The sequence below is a fragment of the Harmonia axyridis genome, chromosome X, assembly GCF_914767665.1.
Source record: "Harmonia axyridis chromosome X, icHarAxyr1.1, whole genome shotgun sequence".
Lineage (NCBI taxonomy): Eukaryota > Metazoa > Arthropoda > Insecta > Coleoptera > Coccinellidae > Harmonia > Harmonia axyridis.
The window spans coordinates 11,257,417-11,283,634 of record NC_059508.1 but is presented as its reverse complement, the minus strand read 5'-3'; the positions used below and the strand labels follow the sequence as shown (position 1 = coordinate 11,283,634).

The 26,218-nt window shown below is 35.6% G+C and overlaps 1 protein-coding gene across 8 annotated transcripts in view; it reads right to left on the bottom strand.

Annotated features, from left to right (window-relative positions):
- LOC123685682 (protein trachealess) overlaps positions 1–26,218 on the bottom strand; it is a 186,009-nt gene that overhangs the window by 3,502 nt on the left and 156,289 nt on the right. For 5 of the 8 annotated variants that reach the window (XM_045625487.1, XM_045625486.1, XM_045625488.1 and 2 more), the window contains 5 exons: positions 12,077–12,315; positions 5,852–5,925; positions 3,769–3,858; positions 323–491; positions 5–126 (listed from right to left, as the gene is read on the bottom strand). In XM_045625487.1, coding sequence (XP_045481443.1) covers positions 5–126; positions 323–491; positions 3,769–3,858; positions 5,852–5,925; positions 12,077–12,227 — 606 coding nt within the window. In that variant the 5' untranslated portion in view covers positions 12,228–12,315. Of the gene's footprint in view, positions 1–4; positions 127–322; positions 492–3,768; positions 3,859–5,851; positions 5,926–12,076; positions 12,316–20,606; positions 20,892–26,218 lie in introns of those variants that run through there. The other 3 variants (XM_045625484.1, XM_045625485.1, XM_045625483.1) reach the window with 3 other exon arrangements.

Below are 26,218 nucleotides of genomic sequence, written 5' to 3'. Positions count from 1 at the left end.
GTACCCTGTAACCTGACGATTTGAAATGACAGCCTCTTTTGGTTAAGGTTGATTTCATTCGAATGCAAAAAGCTCTATCGTATCCTTTGTACTGTGCGTTGCTCCCTAGGCTCATAATAGTAGACACTGTAAGTAGAAAAAAAATTATAATGGTAAAGTATAATATTGAAGAGGCAGTAGTAGCCAAATTTTTAATGAAAGATTTTGTAATGAAAAAAATCTGACTACCACCAACTCGATGTTGATTGACACCTGTACTCTCATGACTGTCTCTCTCTGTTATTCTCAAGAATATAGACATAAGAATATATGTGATAATTGCCTTTACCGTCGGGATTGTTCGTTCCTGCCGTTGAAGAACTCTCTTCAGAACCACTACCTGGTGATGGTAAATTCTGGCCTTGCGTTAGTCCTAATCCCAGTTGCTCAGCCAACTCATTGTGATCTTGGTGATGGATATAGTCGAAGACACTGCTTCCTGTCATTTCCACCTAGATTTGGAAAAATTAAATTATTTTATGGTTCGATATATTATATGGATGGCAACATGTATGCAGGATGGACTAATGACACAAATATTCACATATAAAAAATGAGAGAAGCGGAAGCTTTTGTTCTCCTATTCGAATTTGTATTCATGTGGTTTATTCACGAAATTTCAAATGAACCTTCAAACCTTTATAATAGAACACAAATACTCAATGATCCTGTTGTGAAAGTATCTAAAAATGAAATTCCATTTTTCATGAAATGTTGTCTTGAGATCTATTTCATGAAAGGAAACTTCGAATAATATTCATCCCAAATCAATACCGGAAAATGTTGATGCAGATGAATAAGATAAACGTAAATAATTATACAAACAAAGCAAAATAATAAAAGTGAAGATATTTGGGTAGGCAACCCAAAATACATATTGGAGAATTGTGAGTAATATACAATTCTGCAACAAATGTTTTCAGCGAGTATTACCAATATATAGTTTCCATTCTTTCTCAAATGTAGAGGGCTATTTCCTATAAAAGAAATTATTGATTTTCACCCTTGTTCGGGAGAAAACCGTAAAGAGAGGAGAATAGAAACTGCGTTTTGTGATAGCACCAACAGGGGTCGCCAGTATAAGCTTATGGGGGTTTATTTCAAGAGTGTTCATTTCAGCATGTAACATTATTTTTTTAATTTTGATGATTTTGTTCCGAATTTCATTCGATACAATATTAACTTTCTGAGTTTAAGTTACAGAAAGAAGAAAATCATTTTCTATATTGTTAAAAATCATAAATATTGGGCAGAGAGGATTTCGCAGAATTGGAAACTTTCGCCAAGTTTCGTCTACTACTGCGGTAGGCATCTGCAGAGGTTTCTTTGTCTTACATTGTTACTCGACCCTGGATTTCTCCGATATTTACGACCTAGAAACATGTGAAGATGTTTACCGCAGTAGTTACCGAAACGTCAGGTGAAAAACCGATTGGACGACGGCTAAAAACCCTAGAATTTTCCAATTTAGTCGAACAATCCTTCGAAAACCTTCAGATATAAAGACTTAAGAGACAATTTCCTAACCGAAATAAAAAAATGTTCCTTAAACAAGGTTTTGCAATAAGAGGTTTCATTTTGAATCTGGGCAGCTGTCACTTTTGAAGCTGTCATATTTTGCCATCTGACAAGAAAAAACTACGCGATTACTGAAAATGGAAAGATACACGCTTCAACAACGAATTGAAATTATTAACATCTACCACAAAAATGGTGAAAATTTTGCAGCAAAACTAAAGCACATTTGGGTTGTTGTGAAGCACCTTCTCAGCCGGCAATAGTAAAACTGATGGAAAAATAGGAGCTCTTTGGATAAGTTAGTGATGTGAAGAATCGAAACCGTATGCGTCGTTCAAGAACAACTGAGAATATTGCTGATATCGTTTTCTATCGTTGATGGCATACCTTCCTCTTTACAATGTAATGAACATACATTGATTTCTCTCGTTTTTAAACAACAAAATGAAACCTCTTATTGGGAAACCCTTTATAAACTCACAGAGAACCGTGAAATTCAAATCTCAGCTCGGAATCTACATGAAATTTGAAACCAATAAAATTGAAATTCGCATTGAAGCTATGGAATCAAGTTCATGAAAATCAATGATATGAATTGAAGGTCCCGAAAACAAAATTTGTATCATCTGTACTCAAATCGATACAAATCATATTTAACAATTGCCAACAAAATTGGAATCATGAATATTGAAATTACAATATTCAAATAATTAATTCGGAACATATGGTGTCTGTTTGGTTCATTTCACAATGAGATAATTAATCTGAGTAATGATTTATGTGGCATATACCCATCCTGAACATATTTATGATTCAATCACCTACGTGATGTGAGTTTGACATTAATAATGGTATATTCTAAAACAAGTTGCAGAATGGGCTCCTATTCCAACACGAATGCGAAATTCGAAAACGAGCGACGAAGGAGCGAGTTTTCGAACGCATGAGTGTTGGAATTGCCTTCTCCAACGAGTATTAGACGATATTTTCTCTATTTCAGCCAAGTTTTGTGAAATATTATCGAAATTCAATGAAACATTCAGACTATACATCCTAGTGACTTTTGTATTCTATCTTGGCAGTTGGTGTGACTGTTACGAAAATTGACAGATTACGGAATTTGAATATGAATCGTACGTTTCGAATTTTGAAATAATTTACAATTACGCATTAAATTCGTGAATTATGTCTGACGAAATCGATTTAACACCACCAGAATTAAGAGAAATTGCGAATAATGTTGCAAATCATTTCACTATATCCAAATTATATTATATTGACAATTATTTACGTTTGCTGAAATTTGATAGGATTGGAAGTCAGGTTAGACAACCACAAAACGAAAAATATAACTGACAACGATGCTGTAATGAGTTCATTAGAGCACTGTTTTCAGAACTGTAATGAACTCATTACGTTACTGAAATAGAGAATAGTTATTTATAATACAAGTGCAGAAGGCATTGATATTCTTCCACGAGTTTTTGAATGAACGAGTGGTAGAATGAGCCTTCTGTACGAGTATTATACATTATTTTCTCTAATTCATTGCCTTTTTATTGAAATTTATGAAATATTTCCATAAAATGTTGGTTGGCAGAACTGATATCTTTAAGGCAAATTGATGAATTGACATATAAAGCCGTGGCGGAAAGTTCGGAGACCCAACATATAATAATAAAATATAACCATGAAAACTGTGCGTTTCTGATATATTCTCGTACGATTTTGTTCTACAAGATGTGGAAGAATGAACGGAATAACCACAGAATTAGAGAAAAAATATATAAAAACTAGTCAGATAACATATCTTCAATTACCAAATACCACTACAATTACCAACATCTACTGTTTACAAAATCTAATTGACCTAGAAGTCACCGTATATTTCCTTTTGCAAACCTTAATTGAAATATGTGGTGTAATGCGAAGTTAGCTAAGCGGGTGCAAACGGACACAAGATAAAAATTGAAGATTGTAGATTGGCGGATGGGTAGTGATAACATGGCATGTTCCTGTAAGGCTGCCATGTTCCGCAGTTGGAAATACCCTATTGATTGTGGCCCCGCCAGAGTCATTATGAATGGCGGGCACGATGCTGCAGAGCACTACGTGAGAAGCATTTTCAGGCGTCTCGACGCCCGAGACCAGCATCCCCGTCAGCCTTTGCTAGCTACCAACTCAAACCCGCTAAAACTTATAAACACTCACCTGCGAAAGTCCTAGATAGATCGACACCGTCTCCGAAATGTACAGGAAACGCCCGTCTGCTGCTAGGGCCAGTGCAAATCCATCTAACGCCTGCAAATTTCAACGTCAATCAGTCGTTTTCATAACAGCGTGCGTCATTAACGCACCTGGTGAATTATCGATTTATCATTGTAATCAAAATTATATAATTTTGAATCATGTAAATGAATCGTTTTATTAACAGCGTGCGTCAAGTGATACATTGACGCACTCTGACGCGATCGCTTAACGCACTTTGAGAAATATTTATTCATCATTATAACACTTAGTTCAGCAATCAAATTGGTATAATTTTAAATCATGTGTGCAATTAAAAATGTAAATTAATCATTTTTATATGATATGAGCGTGTGTCAAGTGACATAACGCACTCTGAAGTGATCGCACTTCGTGAAATATCGATTTATCGTTGTAACACTTAATTCAGCAATAACATATAATTTTGAATCATGTGTGCAATTAAAAATGTAAATGAATCGAATTTTCCACAGCGTGCGTCAAGAGATATATTCACGTAATCTGAAGCGGTTACTAAACGCATTTAGTGAAATATTGATTTATCGTTGTAACGCTCAGTTCAGAAACCAAATTGGCATAATTTTGAATTATGTGTGCAATTATAAATGTAAATTTACCGTTTCTATACTAGCGTGCGTCACGTGATACATTACGCACTGCACTCCGTGAAATATCGATTTATCGTTGTAATCAAAATGACATAATTTTGAATCATGTGATCACAATTATAAATGTAGATGAATCGTGCGTGCGTCAAGTGATACATTAACGCATTCTGAAGCGATCGTTTAACGCACTTTGTGAATTATGGATTTATCGTTGTAACAACTTAGTTCAGCAATCAAATTGATATAATTTTCAATCATGTGTGCAATTATAAATAAAAATTGATCGCTTTTTTGATTGCGTGCGTCAACAAATTGATATTGAATCTTGTGTGTAATTATAAATGTGAATTAATCGCTTTTTTAACAGCGTACGTCAAGAGATACATTCACGTGCTGCGAAGCGATCACTTGAGGCACCTCGTGAAATACCGATTTATCGTTCAACACTTAGTTCAGCAATGACATTAATATAATTTTGAATCATGTGTGCAATTAAAAGTGCAAATTAATCGATTTTTCAACAGCGTGCGTTAAGAGATATTTCACGTACTCTGAAGCGATCACTTAACGCACTTTGTGAAATATTGATTTATCGTTGTAACACTTAGTTCAGAAATCAAATTGGTATAATTGTTAATCATGTGTGCAATTATAACTGTGAATTAACCGTTTGTATACTAGCGTGCGTCAAGTGGTACATTACGTACTATGAAGCGTTCACTTAACGAACTTCGATTTATTGTTTTAACACTTAGTTTAGCAATCAAATTTATAAAATTCTGAATCATGTGTGCAATAATAAAAATGTAAATTAATCGTTTTATAACAGCGTGCGTCAAGTGGTACATACTTTGAAGCTATCGCTAAATGCTCTTTGTGAAATATCAATTTATGGTTGTTATACTTTTGAATCCTGTGAATGTAAATCGATGGTTTTTCCACATAAGTGCAAAAATACAATTTTTTCGCACTTGTGAATGATTGTTTGTGAACGTGTACGAAGTGTTAACTTAAAGCGCTGTCTGAATCAGGAATTCTGAAATAGAATTCCATATCTGTGCAAGGTATGATGTGCCTAATGTCTTCTATCCTTCAAAACGTTCTGTTCCTTCTACCCAATTTTATTCTACTGACGCTTGCTCCCTTAGGCATATGAAGAATGACCGTCAAGACATGACAGGAATAAGTAAGGCTATACGGTCTAATATCAGGTCAGTCTTTATGTCATTTCGAAGATACTTACTGTGACAAATGTATGTCTAAACAAATGCCACTAGAATACTGAAACAATAAAGCGATTTATCATTCATTCTTTTTTATTATGCCACGTAAATGAGTTTTATCTGCGATATGAAAATCTATGCAACTCGATTTTGAATTTTTTAGAGAAAATTTTCGTCATATATAAGATGTCTCACCTGCAATATGTGTGTTCCTTGGTATTGCTCGAATGAATTCATCTCCAAGGTACTTGCAGCTCGACTTCTGGATGCTGAAACAAGATGACTCATTGAAAATGACTGACAACACCAACCACATGAGTATTAAAGGGTGAGAACAGTCTATGAATATCATCAGGAACAATGGGATTTACCAGAGTATAGGGATCAAAGTTGGCTTCAGGGATTGTCGTTTTTCTCGTTAAAGGGTTCTTAATGTACGATGGGGTGGAATTGTAGATATGTTGAAATCACAATTTTGTGGATATTGAGCAGGGGGAGAAAGAATTGTGGTGATTCTCTAGATTCTAACACATGTTCGATTATCTGAAAAGAAATTCCCAGAGGAAATTTCGACAATTTCATTGTGGCCACGTATATTATTTTCGATCAATCAGAAACGAATGAACATGGTTCTAATTTATTCAACATAAACTGGAATCCTGAAAGGAATAATCCAATTACAATAATTAACAAGAAAAAGCAAAAAATATTTCTTTATTTTGAGATGGTACCTAAATTGTATAAAAAGTTCTTGCACGTAAAGAGGATTGACTATTCAAATATCGAAATGGTGTGAATGTGAATATTTGAATAGTCATTCCTTTGATTTCCTAAATGCTTATTAGTACACCCCTTATTATTATCATATGGAATTGTTCCTCAATCGACTTGAATATAACGAAAATGAAACTTGGTATCACTGGCAGTGTTTGCGAAATATAGCTTTACAAATTAATTAATTGAATTAGTTGGATAAAGCTTAAATTTGCATTTTTAATGAAACCTTCAAACAGGGGGAGCATATTGAATTATTTCCACTGAAATCATGGTAGCTAATCAAATACGAGAATAAGGTTAACTCATTCAATTGAAGTTCTTGTGTTCATCAGTCCGGAAAACTTAATTTTCGAACATGGTTGATATTCTTATAATTATCATCATTGATTGTAACGATTCTAGTGTGTTTGTTCCAATGTATTTATACAGAAAATCTTTCTGAAATGTTGTAGAACATTCTTGAAATTGTCTGTGTCTCGTTTATTAGTACAGTTTGTTTCTAAGTCATGTCATTCATAAGCTTGGATATATTTACCCGCCAATGATGAGAAGAAAAATAGCTGTAGATGTGTCGGCCCGATATATTAATTCTTGTTGTGATTTATTTGGTAGTATATTGGAATTTTCACAGGCGTCTGGTGTAACATATGATCCTTTTGGAAAATAGACACCAACCCTCCCTGTGATACACAAGAACGCACCCTCTCTTGCCACGAACAAATTGGTTATAATGTCATCTATGAAATATTGGTATCAGATCCGGAAATTTATCGACTTCGGTATTTCACTTCCTATCAGTTCTTTGAGCTACGAAATATCTCAATATTTCGTAGAAGATGAAACCAGGGAGAAAATTAGATCATTCCTCATGGTAGGAAAAATTCGACATAAGTACAAAATAGGCTATCTGTGACGTATGCAGTGACGTCACTTGGAAGTATAAAGAATCAAGCGCTATATACAAAAATATTTGTTAATGGTTGAAAGGAAAATTAATTCATTCAGATCCTGAAAATAACTAGTTTATTTCAGGAAGCTGACTCTCGTTTTTACTTCAAGATAACGATATGGTAGGTTTGTTATAACAGGTATGAATTATTCAATTATTGGAGATTTTTCTGAATACTAAATACCATTTTTTTTCCGAAATATACTTATGTTTCTTGAAAGACAATATTTAAAATATTATCAAATAATTTATTGTCGATTTTCCATCGACAGGATGATCGAATTTCCCGTGAAATATAGAGGACGATAAAAGGCATTAATAGAAGCAGCGAAAATGGCAAGCAGCTGCAAACAAAGCATCTTTCATAAAAACAATATTGAGAAGGTGGTCCAGTAGAGGTCTCCAGGGACTTTCCCAGCTCGCTCTCGGCTGTCAGTTCTGCAATTGCTGCCCTCTTCCGGCAAATTTAGCCAAACCGGCCTTCGGTCACTATTCCCCACAGTGGTCTAATTCAATAACCTTTTCAGCTCGTCAACGCCAACTGACCGTTTGGTGGTTTTGCAGATGATAGACAATGCCCTTCTGCACCCTCAAAAATTGAATTAATTTTTCTTCGTCTGTTCACGTACTGCAAATCTACATTCGAATGGCGAAGAGATCATTGAAGAATTTCCGAGAGAATTCAAACATAAAATTGACATTGGGAAAAAAATAACTCATAACATTCTTGAACCTTTCATTACCACACTCGAATCAAAAAAATTGATTCAGAAGACTGAAAACACCTATATTACACAAAATTTCAGCATTTAGATCATTGTTTCACCTAACCATAAGCCAAAGTAAACATTGAAACTGAAATAGCAATTGTAGAAAGCTACAAACAACGAGCTCAAATATGCGATTATAGAAAATTAAGTTAGATAGACGTACAACTTTGCTTCCACCGTTTTCGAGGCTTTTCTGCAAAAAATATATTTATGATTCAATATATTGTCCATCGCTGGCCACTACTTTCTTACATCTTTCGGGCAGCGTACGAATCCCGCGTTGAAAAAACTGGTCATCTTTGGAAGCGATCCACGAATCGATACAATTTTGTACTTCTTCATAAGACCGGAAGTGCTGGCCAGCTAGGGAGTGTGCCATTGATCGATACAAGTGATAGTCCGGGGAAGCAACGTCTGGAGAATACGGCGGGGGAGGTAGGACTTCCGATTTCAACGTTTCCAAGTATGTCTTGACCACTTCGCAACATGGGGTCGAGCATTGTCATGCTGTAAAATCACTTTATCATGTATCTCGTTGTGTTGCGGACGTTTGTTTTTAAATGCTCGGATCAAACGCATTGATTGTGTTCGATAACGATCGCCTGTGATTGTGTCAGTCTGTTTTAACAACTCTAATACACTATGCCGAGCTGGTCCCACTAAATACTGAGCATGACCTTGTAACCGTGAGTATTCGATTTGGCCGTCGATGTGGCAGCATGGCCGGGATTTCCCCATGATTTTCTGCGCCTGGGATTATAGTGATGAACCCATTTTTCGTCTCCAGTCACAATGCGATGCAGAAATACCTCCCGTCTTTGCCTTGCCAGCAGCTGTTCACAAAGAAACAAACGTCGTTCAACATCTCTCGGCTTCAACTCGTACGGCACCCAATTTCTTTGTTTTTGAATCATATTCATGACTTTCAGGCGTTTTGAAATGGCTTGTTGCGTCAATTCCAATGATCCTGCCAATTCTTGTTGCGTTTGACATGAGTCTTGATCAAGTAATGCCTTCAATTTTGCATCTTCGAAAACCTTCACTCTTCCACCGCATTGCTGGTCTTCGACGTCAAAATCACCGTTCTTGAAGCGTTGAAACCACTCTCCGCACGTTCTTTCACCGATAGCGGCCTCAAAGTAAGTATTTGAGAGCATTGATGAGTCTCAGCCGCAGATTTCTTCATATTGAAGCAGGAAATTAAAACCTCCCGCAAAAGACGAGAATCTGGCTCGTAAAGTGACATGTTTAATCGAGAATAACTTTATGATGCAGACACAAATCGACTAATATTTCGATGACGTTATGTTTACAAATACCCAAGCTTATTGTATGACATCTACAGCCATCTGAGTATTGCAAAACGACAGAAGCTAAGTTGTACACCTAACTATTATTATCTAAAGTTCTCAATCTCTTAAAAAATTCCCATTATTACTGGTTTCTCAATGCTTCGGTGTTAAGAGCAGGGACAGCTTAAACTACGTCTAATATACCAAAACGACGGGAGAATGCAGACAAGCAAAGCTTGTTAAAGGTGTTAGGCGTGTCTTTTCTTCGTGGAAAAAATTGAATACCACCAGCACGATCCGCCTGATAAAACCATAAAGTATCCTAACGAGTGGGCGTTGAAAATCAAAATCAAATCAAACCTCCCACAATTCGTATGACACGAATGTCGACTTCACCATCGACAGTTCCGCACACGGCGTGGTGCGGAACAACCCCTAACTACAGCATGCAAATCTAATCATGAACCCTCCCCTGTTAAACTCACAAATCCAATTCTACCCCCGACCATGGATGATAAAATTAGGTGGTGCTTATTGTAAACCAAACTCGGAAAATTTACAACCGTAATTCGTGTACTTGTGGAGGAGAGGACCCTAAGTGAAATAATTATTGAGAATTAGTCTCTCTTCCTAATTCTTACTTACCAGGCGTCTCCTAATGAATTGACATTGATCCAACAGGGATGCTGTGGTTTTGTTTTCGGTTTTCAAATTGGATTTGAGACGCTCAAATCAACAAACCGCGAATTATATCAGCGTTGCGTTATGTTTTATTCTATTTGCATATTTATACTGACGCTTCGAAATGCTTCATAACGATTTGTTCAGGAAGCGAACAACGTTGATTGCATTGAACAGATTTTTCCAACTTATCATCCATAACTTTAGGGAGAACTGATTATCTCCTATTTTGAGAGGACACAGTGTTGTCCTTTTATCGCCTTTGGAAAAGGACACATTATTGTCCTTTTATCGCCTTTGGAAAAAGGACACATTATTGTCCATTCACTACATTTGTAAAAAAGATAAAGTATTGTCCTTTTATCAAATTTGAAAAAAGGACACTGATAAAAGGCCACTGAAATGTCATTTGATAAAAGGACACAAAATTACGTCTCTCTATGATATTTTTTCAATATATAATTTAATTGCTAGCTGAGTTCAAGGCAACGTTGTGATTACCATAACGCAATACAAGTAAATATGCCACTTTTCTTGGTATTCAATTGTTCAATCATTTGCCAAGCGGGTTGAAATCATTAGACGGCAAAATATTCAAGAGGAATTAGTTTATGCTGACCATTATCTTGATATGTCGTAAACATTATATTATGTCTCAAGGGATAAATGAAGATTGATTAATAAATCAGATAAGATTTCCTTCTTGAGAGTCTTATTGCTTGAGGTTATTCTCTTTTGTAAGTCCCCTTCTAAGAATACTTCCATATGGTGATTGTTGTTTTCAACTTGAAAGGGCATAATATTTTGTGGTCGAATTAGATATTATTGAATAATTGCAGTAAACCTATTGAGCAATGATCTGTATCGTACTTGTTCTAACAAAATGATTTATGAGCGAAAAGATAAGAAACGTCGATAGAAAAGGAATGTCATTTCCATGACGTGGACATCCTGATGTGATACTGAGTACTATGAGAAATTGTTTAAAATTCCACGTACAGCGTCATTTCACTAGGAATTCAAAATTTATGGGCGGGTGGAGTAACAGAAATTTCCGGAGTAAAAACGTCTGTATTTGAAAGTATAATGCAGGAGCCATAAAAGTACCAAAATGAAATAATTGTATGACCATCGTATGGAGATTACAAAATGATTTCCTGCATTGGTCGATGTGTTGGTCTTCTGCATAAACATTAGGCACAATACAATATTACTATTCACAATCACGTACTGTTGGAGCGAATGGTTTAAAATATTAAACGAAAACAAAATGGCCGTCCAGCTCTTTATTATTCGCTAGGACCAAGTTTATATTCAGGGCAGTGTCATAACCCCCAAGTTAACTGAAGTAGAAAGCACGTTAAGTTCGTTAATGCTCAACTATTCTAAGAAGATTCCTTATAAAATACTACATACGCGTCCTCGTTGCAATACTTATGCTAATCGAAAGGTGTCTGCTTTCTAATTTGCTTCACACCAGGGCCAAATATCAATTTCTTTAGAGAAACAATCGAATTCTTGGAATAGTCAAGCATGCCACAGCGAATTGTGCCAACAAATCTACATATTGTTCCACTTGTCGTTCTGCCATGATCAAAACTACAACATACGATTTCAATACCGAGTGTAGAAGAAACTTTGGTTCGACAAGATTTGGCATCCAAGGATTGATGCATAAAATGAAGCAATTAGAATTCTCAACAAAGCCGACGAAAATAATATACTCGTATTTTAATATAAGAGTCAATGAACAGATCGAAAATAAAGAATATTGAATTAGGTGTACCACAAGGATCTGTTTTAGGCCCCTCACAGTATAATATTGTCTATAACACGAGTGAACTCTAGAAGGACGTGAAGGAGTCTCTTTGGAAAACATGAGGTTCTTTAGGAAGCAGATGCTTTCAACAAACTGGATATGTCTAGCAATATTTTTGTAGTGAGTACTCACTTTTGAGAGTTTTATTTGGCGGTGGACTGTCCCTATTCCATGGTGGGTCACCATGTCCAGAAAAATCCCTAAGTTTCAGGTAAGATATAGTCAATCGTATAATACTGGCTTTGTCTAGTTGTGAGGTTATAGCTTGTGGAAGTGGTAGCATTTTGGCTAGTTCATAGAACTCATAGTTTTCTTTTCCTCTTCTTGTACGTGCAGCATCTCTGCTCTTTTCTTTCCGCAGCTCTAGGATGCTGTAACAAGAAAAAAGTATGTTATTATAATATAACTGAAAAAAGGGTGGTATTAAGATTATTTGAAAGGTTAGGAAGAATGTGAAGATAGATGAAAGGGCTGAAATAGATCAGATTCAATTGAAACAACATTGAAAATTCATTTTATAGGTGTATATTGTGTTATGAAATTATCGAATCAGCTCTACCATGAAGAAGTTGTAATATTTTGTAGGAAAAATGAATTTATATCCGTATTATTATTCTATTGCTGATCAGCGTTCAATCGTATTCTCATTTTCATCCACCCCAGCGATCGAATTTCACCTTTGACCAATTTCAGCTAATCATCAGAGTAAGCAGAATTGGAGATCAAGTGATGAGGGTAGTTGGACCGTCTATCCAACTGATTCAGTGATTGCATTTGGTGTACGTGCCTTCCTTTTCTTCGGCTATCGTTAAATTGTCCCCATTCACCTCCTTCCTTTGAGCGATATTAGTTTTGACTGCCCAATTTTCGGGAAGGATCTTATCGAAATCAATTTTCCCAAGGTTTTTGGAATCTCAGCTATCATAATATCCCGATTTATGATCTATTCAAGGTTTTACTTGTAGAAAATGACGAAATTCACAGAATCTATTGTAGATCCTAACGGAATTAGGTCATAGTGTACGGGGAAGAAATATTTACAAAATTTTCCATTTGTTTCAACAAGTAATTCTGTCTTTATGAATAGCTGAATCATTGGCCGTCTAAGAGTTATTCTCCCTTCCTTCTTTAAGTCCCAATCAGACTTCCGGTGGACTGGTAGGGTCTCCTGCTCGATGCGTTAGTTTTCACTTTTATACATCCTTAGGGAATACTGTCCGATTCTCCTTATCCCGTTTTTCTTCTTATAGGCACCAAAGGAATCCACGTGGGAATTCAGATTTCAATACCTACTACTATCTGGGACAGGAGGTTGAAATGGAAGGGGATTTTTGGAAATTATTGACCTTTTGTCCAAGAATTTACGGATAAAACGTTATTTATCTTTACACTGAGTTTGAACGTAACATATTTCGGAAACGAAGGAAGATCGGCAAGTTATGCCCTTGTATCAAAAAGACTGAATTGGAGTCGTTATTTAGTGGAAATCCATTTGATTATTAGTTATTCTTGTATCCACTATTTTGTTATGTGAATAACAATTGTTTCATTTCGCTACACATCAGTAGGTTCTTTGGGTTTCTTACATTCTTACATAACTGAGCTCAGCTGGTCAAATGCCAATTACCATTTGTATCAAATGTCAGATACCCTGATGTATCTCGAAAACAAAGTGTTTGCAGCCCATGTTTATGGATTTTTTTCATTAAAATTATCAATGGAATCTTCCATTTTCTTATGTACCTCCAATTTGGGAACACCATGTATAAGGGGATAGGTACATGTTAACAATAAGGGAGCTCAATAATCAATTAACATTCGTTCTTGTAAAGATCTCTCTGCTTGTCCTGTATAAACCTTTTGGTGATCTTTGTATTGAAACTATTAGTCTCATCATCTTTTTTCGTTAATCATCGAAAATGTTGTTAACAAGTCCTAGGGATTCATCAAGCCAAGTAGCTTGACATTTTAACCAACTACTTGACTAAAATTAAGCTCTACTCGACTTGATTTTGGATATTCATTGCTTGACTTGATATCAAGCTACTGAATATTACTTGAGCTTGATATTCACGCGTCGCACGGCATATATTTTTGCTATCTAATGCGCGCTTAGACTAAATAAGGGGATTTCTCGAGCGCCGAGAGACTGAAGCATTCGCCAGTGTGTAGTTTTTTTCTCACATCTATTGTTAGATTTTGGTAGTTCCAGAAATATCTTTCCAAACTTGGCCAAAATAGCCAAGGATTTTTTATCAACGCCAGCATCTTCAACTCCTGTTGAAAGATGATTTTCCAGAGCAGCTCTTACAGTTACAAAAACCCGCAATAGGTTAGGCGACAAATCTATAAGAAGCCTCATGTGTCTTAGATCATGGATGAAAAATTATGAAATCAAACAAAGCCTGGAGGTTTTTCAATATTAAGAAACTTCATTTTTCATTATTTTTACTTTGTTATGTTTCTATCTCAAAAAAGTAGATATTTTCGGTTCTTTCTACAATAAATAAAAGTATTTTTTGCAAGGTTCCTTCTCACTTCATAATTTTTTTATTGATGTGACACTACACAATAAAACTGCTAAAAATCATGTAGCTTGCTATGATTCAAGTACTTGATTAATAAATATGGACTTGGCTTGAGATTGAAAAACTACCACTTGACTTGGGCTTGATTTGAAATCAAGTCAAGCTCAAGCCAAGTAGGTTGAAAATCAAGCCAAGCCGTGAATCCCTAACAACTACTCATTCCCACATATATATGAAATTTGTCAATCACTCAGTTTAGTTATTCAAAATGTTGAAAATCTTAAGAAGCTATACGTTGCGAAAAAATTGTTGGTTACATAATAAAAGAGACTACTCCTATACATGAATTCACCCTCCAATCTTCCTTTTTTTTTGGCAGGATCGACTTTGACGGGGCACCATTCCGCCAGAATAAGAAATCGGATTATAATGCCCTCTCGTTACCGAACCAGCGGTACATAATCGTGAAAAAAAGACCATGTTTCGTCGGCATCTCCTCTCGCTCAATTTGCAGCGCCCCTATCCGGCTCGAAGGGCCAGCGTGTGAAAACAAAATTAAGGCGAACTCGGGCGAAATTGGTAGAAATTGGCCTATGTTACTTCAACCGTCATTCCCCTCCGTCCCTGAGAGACTTGTCCCTCCGTTCCGATTATTAGGTTATCTATCGGGCGCCCCACATACCTGGCGACACCTCCAAATCCCCGAGGGAGGCGCCTTTTATCTTTACTGGCACCAGGTCCGCCGTTGGAGTGCCGACACTGGCCCTCCGATGTGGTGATTGACTTCCAGAATGACCCACGTCTTCCGAACATTCGCCAGTCTTGGACTGCTGACTGGCAACCGCGGATGGTCCAGTTTATGGTCGACGTACGTGAGTTCGCGTGTCAAGCTAATCACCAGGGTATCCCTAGGGACTCCTGAATGCCGGCTTTCAGGACCCTCCGTCCCTCTTTACGGTGCATACAGGGGTTTTTTTGTTTTGAGGCTAACTGGAAGGGAAAGATGGAATTGTCGAAGGATCAATTTGACCACTGCATGTCTTCAACGTGTTTTAGGTTTTAGTCACTCCCTATACTTCTATGATAAAACGACGCTGTTATCTTATCACGATCATTTTAGCAGAGTATACTGATATGTCGAAAAAGTACAGAGAAGTTCAAATTACTGGTAGGAATTCATCAAGCCAAGTAGCTTGACATTTTGACCAACTACTTTACTTGAGAATCAAGCTCTTGAAAAATTACATACTTGAGCTTGACTTGACTTGATTTTAGATATTTATTGCTTGACTTGATATCAAGCTACTTGATATTATTTGAGCGTCGCACGGCATCTTACGCAGTTTCAAGTTTCATGAACCCGCAATAGGTTAGGCGACAAATCTATAAGATGCCTCATGTGTCTTAGATCCTGGATGGAATATTATGAAATCAAACAAAGCCTGGAGGTTTCTCAATATTAAGAAACTTTATTTTTTTATTATTTTTTATTGTATTATGATTTATAGTGATTTAATTTATGTTACTATTTCTAAAAAGTTGATATTTTGGGTTCTTTTATACAATATGTTTAATAAATAAAAGTGTTTTTTGCAAGGTTCCTTCTCATTTCATCATTTTCTATTGATGTGACACTACACAATGAAACTGCTAAAAATCAAGTAGCTTAATATGATTCAAGAACAATAAATACTTGACTTGAGATTGAAAAACTACTACTTGACTTGGGCTTGACTTGAAATCCAGTCAAGCTCAAGCCAAGTAGCTTGAAAATTAAGCCAAGCCGTGAATCCCTAATTACCGGGTTGGGATCATTGTATTCAGGTGATCAATTTGGACCAAGCCAATGTTTCATCTACTAAATATATTCAGAACTTATCAAGGCTTCAAAGAAAACCAATTGAAAAGGTATAAGTGGAAGTGACAAATAAAAAGTTACAAAGTTCGTTATTGTAGGGATTCACGACTTGACTTGATATTCAAGCTACTTGATTTGAGTTTGACTTGAAATTAAGTCAAGTTAAGTCAAATAGTAGTTTTTTAATGTATTTGATAAATACATACTTGACATTGAAAAACTACTACTTGACTTGAACTTGAGTTGATTTCAAGTCAAGTTACAAAGTTCATTTGGGGATTCACGACTTGACTTGATATTCAAGCTACTTGACTTGAAGCCAAGTCAAGCCGAGAATCCCTATTTAGTCGAATAAAAATGATTTTTTGAGTACATAGAACATTGTACCCATACAAATCATCTTTATGATTTTTTTTTGGGTATAGAGAATATTGTACCCAAAAAAATCATCTTTACTCGAGTAACAGTACTTGGTACGCAAGTATTCTACACTGATTGCAGTACCCAGGTGATAAAGTAACAAATATGTACATATAAATGAAAGGTAACAAAGTTCTTTTTGTCGAATAAAAATGATTTGTTTGGGTACAATATTCTATGTACCCAAACAAAGTAGGTATCTTTATTCGACCTAATGAATTTTGTAAGCAAATATTTTGGACTTCGACTTTGTTACCTTTTATTATACGTATTTTTTATGTAAACTTATATATATTCTATTTGTTCACTGCGTAAAGTCTAAATATATGGAAAAGTTGGCATAGTGTGAATTGGCAGCCCTTCATACGTCCAAATGACGTCACTTACGCAACATTTCACAAATTGCATTTTTGGCAGTCTCTTCGAATTTGACTTTTTCGATTGCTATTCAGTTGAAATAGGTATGTTATTTATACGAATTGAAAACATTTTTACGTGTTCAATGAATCTAACTGAATTTGATTTGAAAAACACTTAAAACTGTTACAAATTCTTCAAAATAATTGCTTCTGGTATTTCCCAAAGCGTTATTCAGAACGAAAGAAAATATCCAACCATGTGAGACATGGAAGTTTCTCCTCTTTTGATTTCCTTTCCTATACAGGCTTGTTCGTGTCCCTTGCAAATGTCGCAAATTGAGCAAGAACCTCTGCTGACAGAACGTATCTTTCGGGCCAGTAACCGCAAATAATGCACTGGGGACATTTAATCGAATTTGATTCTGTTTTCTTTCCAATCAGGATTCCTCCTTCTTGTCATAAATACGATTGCAGAATATTTTTTCTGATCTATCAGCCGACTATGTATACCAGATATGTAAATACAGGGATTCTCCAAATTAGAACGTGAGGACGTGTTAGTATGACTCATTTGCTGTCGTTTGAGCCATATTTAGTGAAAACCAAAAATCAATAGTTTACGAGATATTTGAGTTCTTGTTGATTTTTTAAGATATCGTACCTTAGTTCAATTCTCGTCAATTTTTTCTACGTTGCCAAATTTGATTATAATTTTGGATTATTTTTGTGGCCATCGCGAAGTCCGGAACTTACACCGTTAGAATAGACAAAGCAGCGAGAATTGAGTGTAAATTTCAGGTGGAAAGTAACAGCTGAAGAAATAATAAACGGGGCACGTGCTTATATAAGGAATGGTGGAGGTTCAAAAATAATTTATGAACACATTTTTCTACTGAAATTTTGAATTTAATTACAATAATAATAATTCATTATTTTCCTTTCATCGTTTCTTTCCCCTTTCAAATCGAAATCTGCTGTAACAAAACTAGTGGCTGCATACTAACGAAAGAATTTGGCAAGTTTTTGAAATAATTTTGTCATAAATAATGAATTGTGGAATTAGGAAGTTAAAGGCAAATTTATATTAGAAATTTACTATTCTTTTCATCATATACCAATTTTCAAATCATTCTAATTCTTATTTATCTAATACAGCTTAGTTTTGTATTTTTCATTCATATCATATCCTTTTCTGATGAAAATAATCCAAAATTCAAATCAAACTTAGTCAACGAAAAAAAAATTCGACGAAAAATTAAGTTACATTATAAAAAGCGAATTTAGAAACTCTTCCAGAAAAATTTGCTGATCGAAGAAAACAATTGAAGCAATATTGATATGTCCATCGATCAAATACTATTTCCATCGTGAAAAGAAAATACGTAAATATTCCAGAGTTCCCGCAGATATCACGTCTCAAATATTGACATAATTCATCGAGCAAATAATCTTTATGCCCTCTAATCGAAATAATAAACGTAGGGAAAAATACGATAATTGTCCACCTTCTTGATATCACATTTTTTACGAGTCATGAAATTTTGATTTGCTAAAAAGTATTTCAATTTGATGGCTCTATAAAAAGAAGATTTTCGAACTATGATCCGTCGACAGTTATATCATAAAATTCCATTTAAGGATAACGATTATGTCGATTTATTTTCGTAGGATATAGGCATTGTAGCAGGAACAGGTGGTTTTTCATCTTCTTCCACATCAATTACAAGTCAATTAGTGTAGATACCTAGTGAGTATACAAAGAATGACATGGCACTTTTCCAACATTTCCTCTAAGACGAGAAAAAAAATGATGAATCATCAATGTTTGCCAAAATCTCAACACGTGATTGAAATAGCCTCAGGAGGCAAGGAAATAGACGTTGAAATCAACAAATCCAAACAGTGGGTGTATGGGCTGTGTTTCCGTTTCATTTCACAGTATTCCCTCAAAGGGCATTACCGGCGGCATAATAGTATTATCGGGAACGGTCCCCTTTTTTTTCTGGAGTGGCACCATAAAAAAGAATGTGCGAAATGCCCATAAATCCAATAAACGTTTTCAGATTTCCACATACGAATTTGACAGTTATTTGGTTTGATTGGCGAGGCTCTTGTTTGTCCAGTGGATTTCCCCCACAAGAACTATCTCCCATGATTGTCCTGTCTGTATAAATCAAGCTTGCTGAGGCTCACTTGGATGTGACATTTTTAACGAACGATCAAATGAAATTTAGCAATAGTTATTTTTTACAAAAAATTATGTTTATAATAATAATGCTTTTATTTTCACAGTTAAATTTCTCACAAAAACATTCCCTCAATCTATCAGTTATCATCTATCAACCTGTATAATATTGGATCAGAAATAATACTAAGTCTCTCGTTTTTTGTAAGTGAGTTACATTAAAATGTTTTATTTAAATTTCAAGGTGAAAATGATAGGTGAGCGAAATGGCGCAGGAACCGGGTTCAAAAACTTTGCAATTGGAGATTTCTTTTATTTAATGACCGATAGACCCTTTATGACATGATTTCTTAGTTAGCTTATTCCTCCATATGGCAGAATCTAGATATTACAGTTAAGTAAGTTGTTTCCTTCTGAGATTCATGTTTTTGCAGACATAAACATTTTTGATATCTGTTGTTGCAAAGAAACTCTTTGGAGATATTCAGATATTGTTCGCCTTTAATTTGTCCCTTTTAGGAAAGTTTTATAACATACAGATGACATTTTTAATGGAAAATGAATGATTTTTCAGGAATTTTACCCTTTATTATACTTAAATTAGAATTTGTATTGTTTTTCTCAGGAAGCCCCAAGAAAATGTCTCTGCAGAGATCAATCATTCTCCGTTGCTGTTGTTGCAAAGGAACTTTTCAGAGTAATTTATACCTTTTAAGGATTCTATTTCGAATTGAAATTTTTCTTGCACGAATGTTTCATGTCACAGGTGATAATTTATATGAAAATGTAGATTGGACGCAAAGGAAAACAATTTTTGTTCGTATTTTACACTAAATCTTTAGAATCTTGCCTCCAAAAGATTTTTTAGCAAGGATCGCACAATTTTGATCTCTGTTGTGGCAAAAAACTTCTTGGAGTGATCCATACCCTTAAGAATCATCTGTTTCAAGTGACAGATGACAGACATCAATGAAATATAAATGGAGATTATTAGGATACTCTCAAAGATCATATAGGACTTCCCTGTAGGTACCTTAAGAAAATGAGTGATAATGCGAACGTAACAGAAATAGTTTTTGCTTAATATTTAGAATAGAATACTCGTCATAGCTGGCCAATTTGAAATTATCAGCTACGAAGATCTACCTCAAATGATGATTAAAAAGATGAAGAATCACCCTAGGTTGGTTAATCTCAGGTTGACATTAGTACTAGGAAGACCAGTAGGGCTGAGTAGAAGGAAAAACAGTGGGTCAAGGTGTTTTTTTTAAGGCAAGTTTAGACTAAAAGCAGATAATACAAGTAAACATGCCCTGTTTCGAGGAGAGGAGTCTGTTTGTAGGGGACACACAGATCCGCTGGTACGAACCAGGAGTGGGTGAAGGCCGGATTAATGTTGACCCCCAAACCAATAGGGGGTTGATGCCTTTGAAAGCCTGGAGAGACGGCATAGTCCATGGCCACAGCCTGGTAGGGCAGCATCGCTGGCTGGCACACACTGTATATATAAGGACACTGTCGTCACCGGTGTCACCCACGACGCGAGCGGTATTTTTTTTCAGACGGTTGGCACGCTTGCCGTAAACACCGACTAGTGACTAATGAAAGGTGAGAGGCGCATTGACAGAAGCAGCCGGTGGGCGTTCTTGGCGAACGGTCCGGGTAGGCTGGTTGGTCATGTGCACGCAACTCCGGTGAGCGCATCCGCGGGTTCTGCGCCCGTTGTTGGCCGATTCGTTGCTCGGCGATGCCTCCACGCCTTCGACACGCTTCCTTCGATGTGGTATCAACAAGTAGCCAATACACCAACGCGTCATCGTTTGCCGCTTATCCCTCGGATTGTGGCCCGCGCAACCTGCTCCCGAACTGGACCAGACTACCCTACAGGACCGTAATATCTGTTTTTAATTCAAAGAAGAATCGTGGAAACTAGTTTACCAACATTAAAAACCATTTAAAATCATTCCTAACCTAACCTAACCTAACCAAACCTTACCAAACCCAACCAAACCTAACCTAACCTATTATCTGTTAGGCTAGGTTAGGAGATTTTTATGGTTGTTAATCCTGACGAATTAGTTCGAAGCAGATTTCCATGAATCTTCTTCAAATAGAAAAAAAAATTTAAAATACTTGTTTGCCATCATTGAAAACCATCAAGAATGATTCTAGAAAGCTCATTCTCAATGAAAAATAATAAAAAAGTAAAATTACGAAGGAGCCGTTTCGTAAAAATTTACCCAAACAACGATTCATCTCAATTCGACTAAAAGGATAGTAATTAAATATACAAAAAAGACTTGCAATCCGAATATATCACACCTATTATTAGGGATTCACGACTTGGCGTGATATTCAAACTACTTGACTCAAGCTCAAACTCAAGTAGTTTGAGCTTGACTTGAAATCAACTCAAGTTCATGTCAAATCGAAGTTTTTCAATGTCAAGTCAAGTACTTGATAAATGAATACTTGACTTGATATTGAAAAATTACTACTTGACTTGAACTTGAGTTGATTTCAAGTCAAGCTCAAGCTATTTGAGCTTGAACTTGAGCCAAGTAGCTTGAATATCAAGCCAAGCCGTGAATCCCTATCTATTATGACTTCATTTTGAAATAAACACCTTTGACTTCAAAAATTATCTAGTTATTTTGAGACTTTGAACAGATTCATTTTCCTAATAGAAAAGTTATAAAACATTAACAGCAATGAATACTAACTTCAAAGAAATGAAAATTCATCTTATCAAGCATTGAAAAAAGAATAGTGTTCCAAATTCGTTGTCTAGTTAGAGGATCTCAGAATCCCTTTCAGATAGAAAAAAATGAACACATTTTCGGGCTCGATTTTTGAAACAATTAATTCAGGGAAAACTGCTATCTTATGAGTTTAACTGTTGTGAAGCTATAAGAAAAAATTTGAAAATCGCGTGAAATGAAAAATTCTCTGAATTTTTCATTACTGTTGCTATAAGCATAAAACAAAAAATATTTTTTCACTAGAATCCATGGGTGTGATAATTTTTATTTATTGCAATTAGTTTTGAAGTCATAATACAAAATTGTAGTTTTTCAAACGTAAACCATAAAAATTTCTGGAACAAATAAAATCACTTTTTTTCTCTTTTCAAATTATATCACATGACCTATATACATTTCTCATCAAACTATAAAACTCAGAAAATGTTTAGGTTTGACACGGAAAATTAGGGATTCACGGCTTGGCTTGATATTCAAGCTACTTTGCTCAAGCTCATGTAGTTTGAGCTTCACTTGAAATCAAGCCAAGTTCAAGTCAAGTAGTAGTTTTTCAAGTCAAGTCAAGTATATATTTATGAAGTACTTGACAGTCACGTATATATTTATTAAGTACTTGACAGTCAAGTATATATTTATTAAGTACTTGAGTTTACATTGAAAAACTACTACTTGACTTGAACTAGAGTGGATTTCAAGTCAAGCTCAAGCTACTTGAGCTTGAGACAAGTATCTTGAATATCAAGCCAAGCCTTTGTTTTGTGTGCAATGCCGACTATGTAGATCTACTGTAGCTCACTAGTTCTCTATTATATTCAGCTTGGAAGCCACCCCTGTAGTAATACGGCGTCTAAGCTTCCAATCATTACTCATTGCCACATATATATTTACAAAATTCAGTACAAGTGAGAGGTGTTTTTGAGCCACACGTGTTAGAGGCGATCTCGTTTTCTGTGCATGACCTTTCGTATGTCTTGAAATATTCACGTCAACACTTCGATTTTCCATGTATATCCTTTCGCCCTTCATTCTAACCTGAATGGTCAAAAGGTCAGTTTTGGCATTGAAAATCCATATGAGTTTTCCGGTCTTGGTCCTAAAGCATTAGAGATTGTTGCACCAACTGATGGTAAGTGCATAGATGTTAGAAATATGTTGTCTAGCGGCAATTGGTTTGAATGTAACACCCTGTAGTTTGTTACATTTTTAGATGAATAAAAATGAGCTGTTTCCAAAAATGTTTGGTACTTGTGGTCTAGCAGACAGAATATGAAAGAAATTATTCCTTATTTTTATACATTTTTATTAATTTAAAAAATGTAACAAACTAGAGAGTGTTACATTCAAAACAATAAGTATTTTTGATAATATTGTTAATTTAACTAATAAAGAATGTCACGCGTTACTTTATGAGTACACACAAAACTATTGTATTGTTGTCCACCCTGTACCAATTGGAATCAACATGTGATACATTTTTGGAATCAGCTCAGCTAGAGTAATCGGAAAATTGAGACAAAATAGGGGTGTTCCATCATTTGAAAAAAATGACGGTGGCGTCATTACTCGAAAATAATTCACCCTGTATATTAGATTGTTATTTTAAAATACGGTAAATTAAAATAAAAATCGACGTGTTTCAGGATTATTTCTCAGAATGGTCTGTTTAGCTAAAAATGAATTTGTTCCTTACTTTACGGACAAAGTATTTTGAGAAGAATCAATTACATATAAATAGCAAAGTGAAGAAGTAAAATTCCGGTCATTATTTTCCTATCTTCCACAATCGGAGATCGAGATATTTGATCCACGAACAAATTCACTGCCGATTCGAATCACTTCTTCTGCGAGCTGAATCAGAATGGTCACTTTAACCCTCTTTGGAATTAATTTGGCTGTGGCCGAACGGACGTATCTTACAGATTAGGCAGCATCTATTGCGGGTCCATATCATCCCTGAAGAAGAGCAACGAGGGAGGATGGTGAATGTGTCCGTGTTCTTGTTAGGCGCCCCATTAGAATATCTTAATTTGTATCTCAGCTATCAGCTTGACCCCTCTCCGATTTAATGTATTCTACTACTTTTAATTCATTTAGTTGTTATTGCAGACGTCCTTTCTAACCACGAAAGGCCTTCTGGGTTTATTTCCATACAAATTAATTGCGAAGAACGCTCAACCCTCATCACTTCTCCACAAAAAGGGGGCTTTTCATTTTGGTTGGGTTTTTTTTACAACGTGCTCTATCTCCACTGGGGTTTTTCATATTTATATCCACTTCTTTCAACCTAGCACAATGCTGCTAATTTAAAACAGAATATACGCCTGATGATGATGACAATATCGTTGTCGAAAAGGTGTTTCGAGAGTGTAAGCACTTCCACCTTATTGGAAGAGCGAAACAAGCACTTTATTCAGATGTGGCACCAATGATATATAAAATGAAGAAAAACTCAAATTACCATGGAGCTGATAAAAATAGTGGTCTCGTATCTAGCAATTACAGGACTCAGAGTTTACACACAGATCGACAACAAGGAACATTAAATCAGGTGTACCACAAGGTTCTCTAATGGATCCCCTAAATATTTTTGTTTTAGATATCCCATGTACGATGGGCAACAAAATGAAGCATTGGCTTACATCTAGACTTATATCCATTATTGAACCCATCTTTGTGAAATTAAACTAAAATAATGAAGAGAGTGGAGAAAAAAACCCTAAAAATTGAATCTCTACACAATATTCCATATATCTCCTAAAATATTGCTCACAGCCCCCCCGAATACAATCGTTTTTATGAATCAAGCTATGATCTGAAACCTATTGACGTTTTAAGTCTGTATTTTGCCTCAAGCCTCAGAGCTCAAGTTTGCAGCCTCCAGAATATTATGAAAATTTTTTTGAAAATTTCAGTTTACAACCGATAATTTTTAGTTTATGAAAATTTTGAACTCGAAATTTGGAGGAAACCGTCAAAATTGAATATCTACACAATAATCGTCATATCTCCTAAAATATTTGTCACAGCCCCCTCGAATAAAAACGTTTTTCATAAATCATGCTGTGATCTAAAACATAGTGAGGATTCAAGTTCGTATCTTGCCTCAAGGATAGTTGGCAGGCTCCAGAATATTATCAAAATCTCTTTGAAAATTTCAGTTCTCAAGCTATAATTTCTGAAATAATGGTGTAATCGCTGAACTGTAAGCATTTTCGTAATCTTCATTATCGACAATGATACTCCAAAAAAGGGACCATACACAGTGCAGTCAATAAAGTAATTGGACATGCCATAGGAGCTCCATGGTACGTCAGCAACCAACAAATCAGAGACTGTCAGAAAACTGAAGAATAGAAAAAACTTAACAATTCGAGTTTGATGTTTTAAATGCTCCAAATTCCTATCAATAGACCCTGAGATTAAATAACACCCAAGCATAAGATCCACCAAACGATTGGAAAAATAATACGAAGAGAATGAAGCAATTGCAGCTTATATCCATTATTGAATCCAACGAGCAAATCATCTATGGAAACCAAAACGACAATAATGAAGGTAATAACAATTACCATATATGCAGAAAGTACATGATACAATGTAAAAAACTCCTAGAAGAAGATATTACAGAGACAAAACAATAAAATAACTGAACATATCATAGGATAATACGTGAGCTACCAACAGATAACAGACGACCTGAAGACTGAAACCATTGAAGAGATAACAAAGAAACATGCAGAAAGTTTATTGAAACATTTTGCTAAGCAGAATATAGGAAATCTCAGTCAGAACGAGCAAAAGGCACCTCTATGCAGAACAAAATACCTAACTGCAAAGACTTGTGGAAAATTAAAACGACAGAAGTTAAACTTATCTTGAAAGCAACCGTGGAAGAAAGGGAAGAAATGAGAAGAGAGGCTAGAAAATAAATAAGATCTGAGGTGAATCCGCCGCTAACTGGAAATATTTCATTTTACTTTCGTTATCTCGAAAAAGCTCCAAATACTGCGTTTCTATCACCGATCCGAAGGACCATGTTTCATAATAAACTTTCTTCGATAAAATTGTTAATCGAGGGGGGCTGTTTAATGATCACGTACCGGTAAGTTCTTCGCGTCGGTGGTGCAGTTAAACCGGTCGCAGGAAAATTTACGGCAAAAAC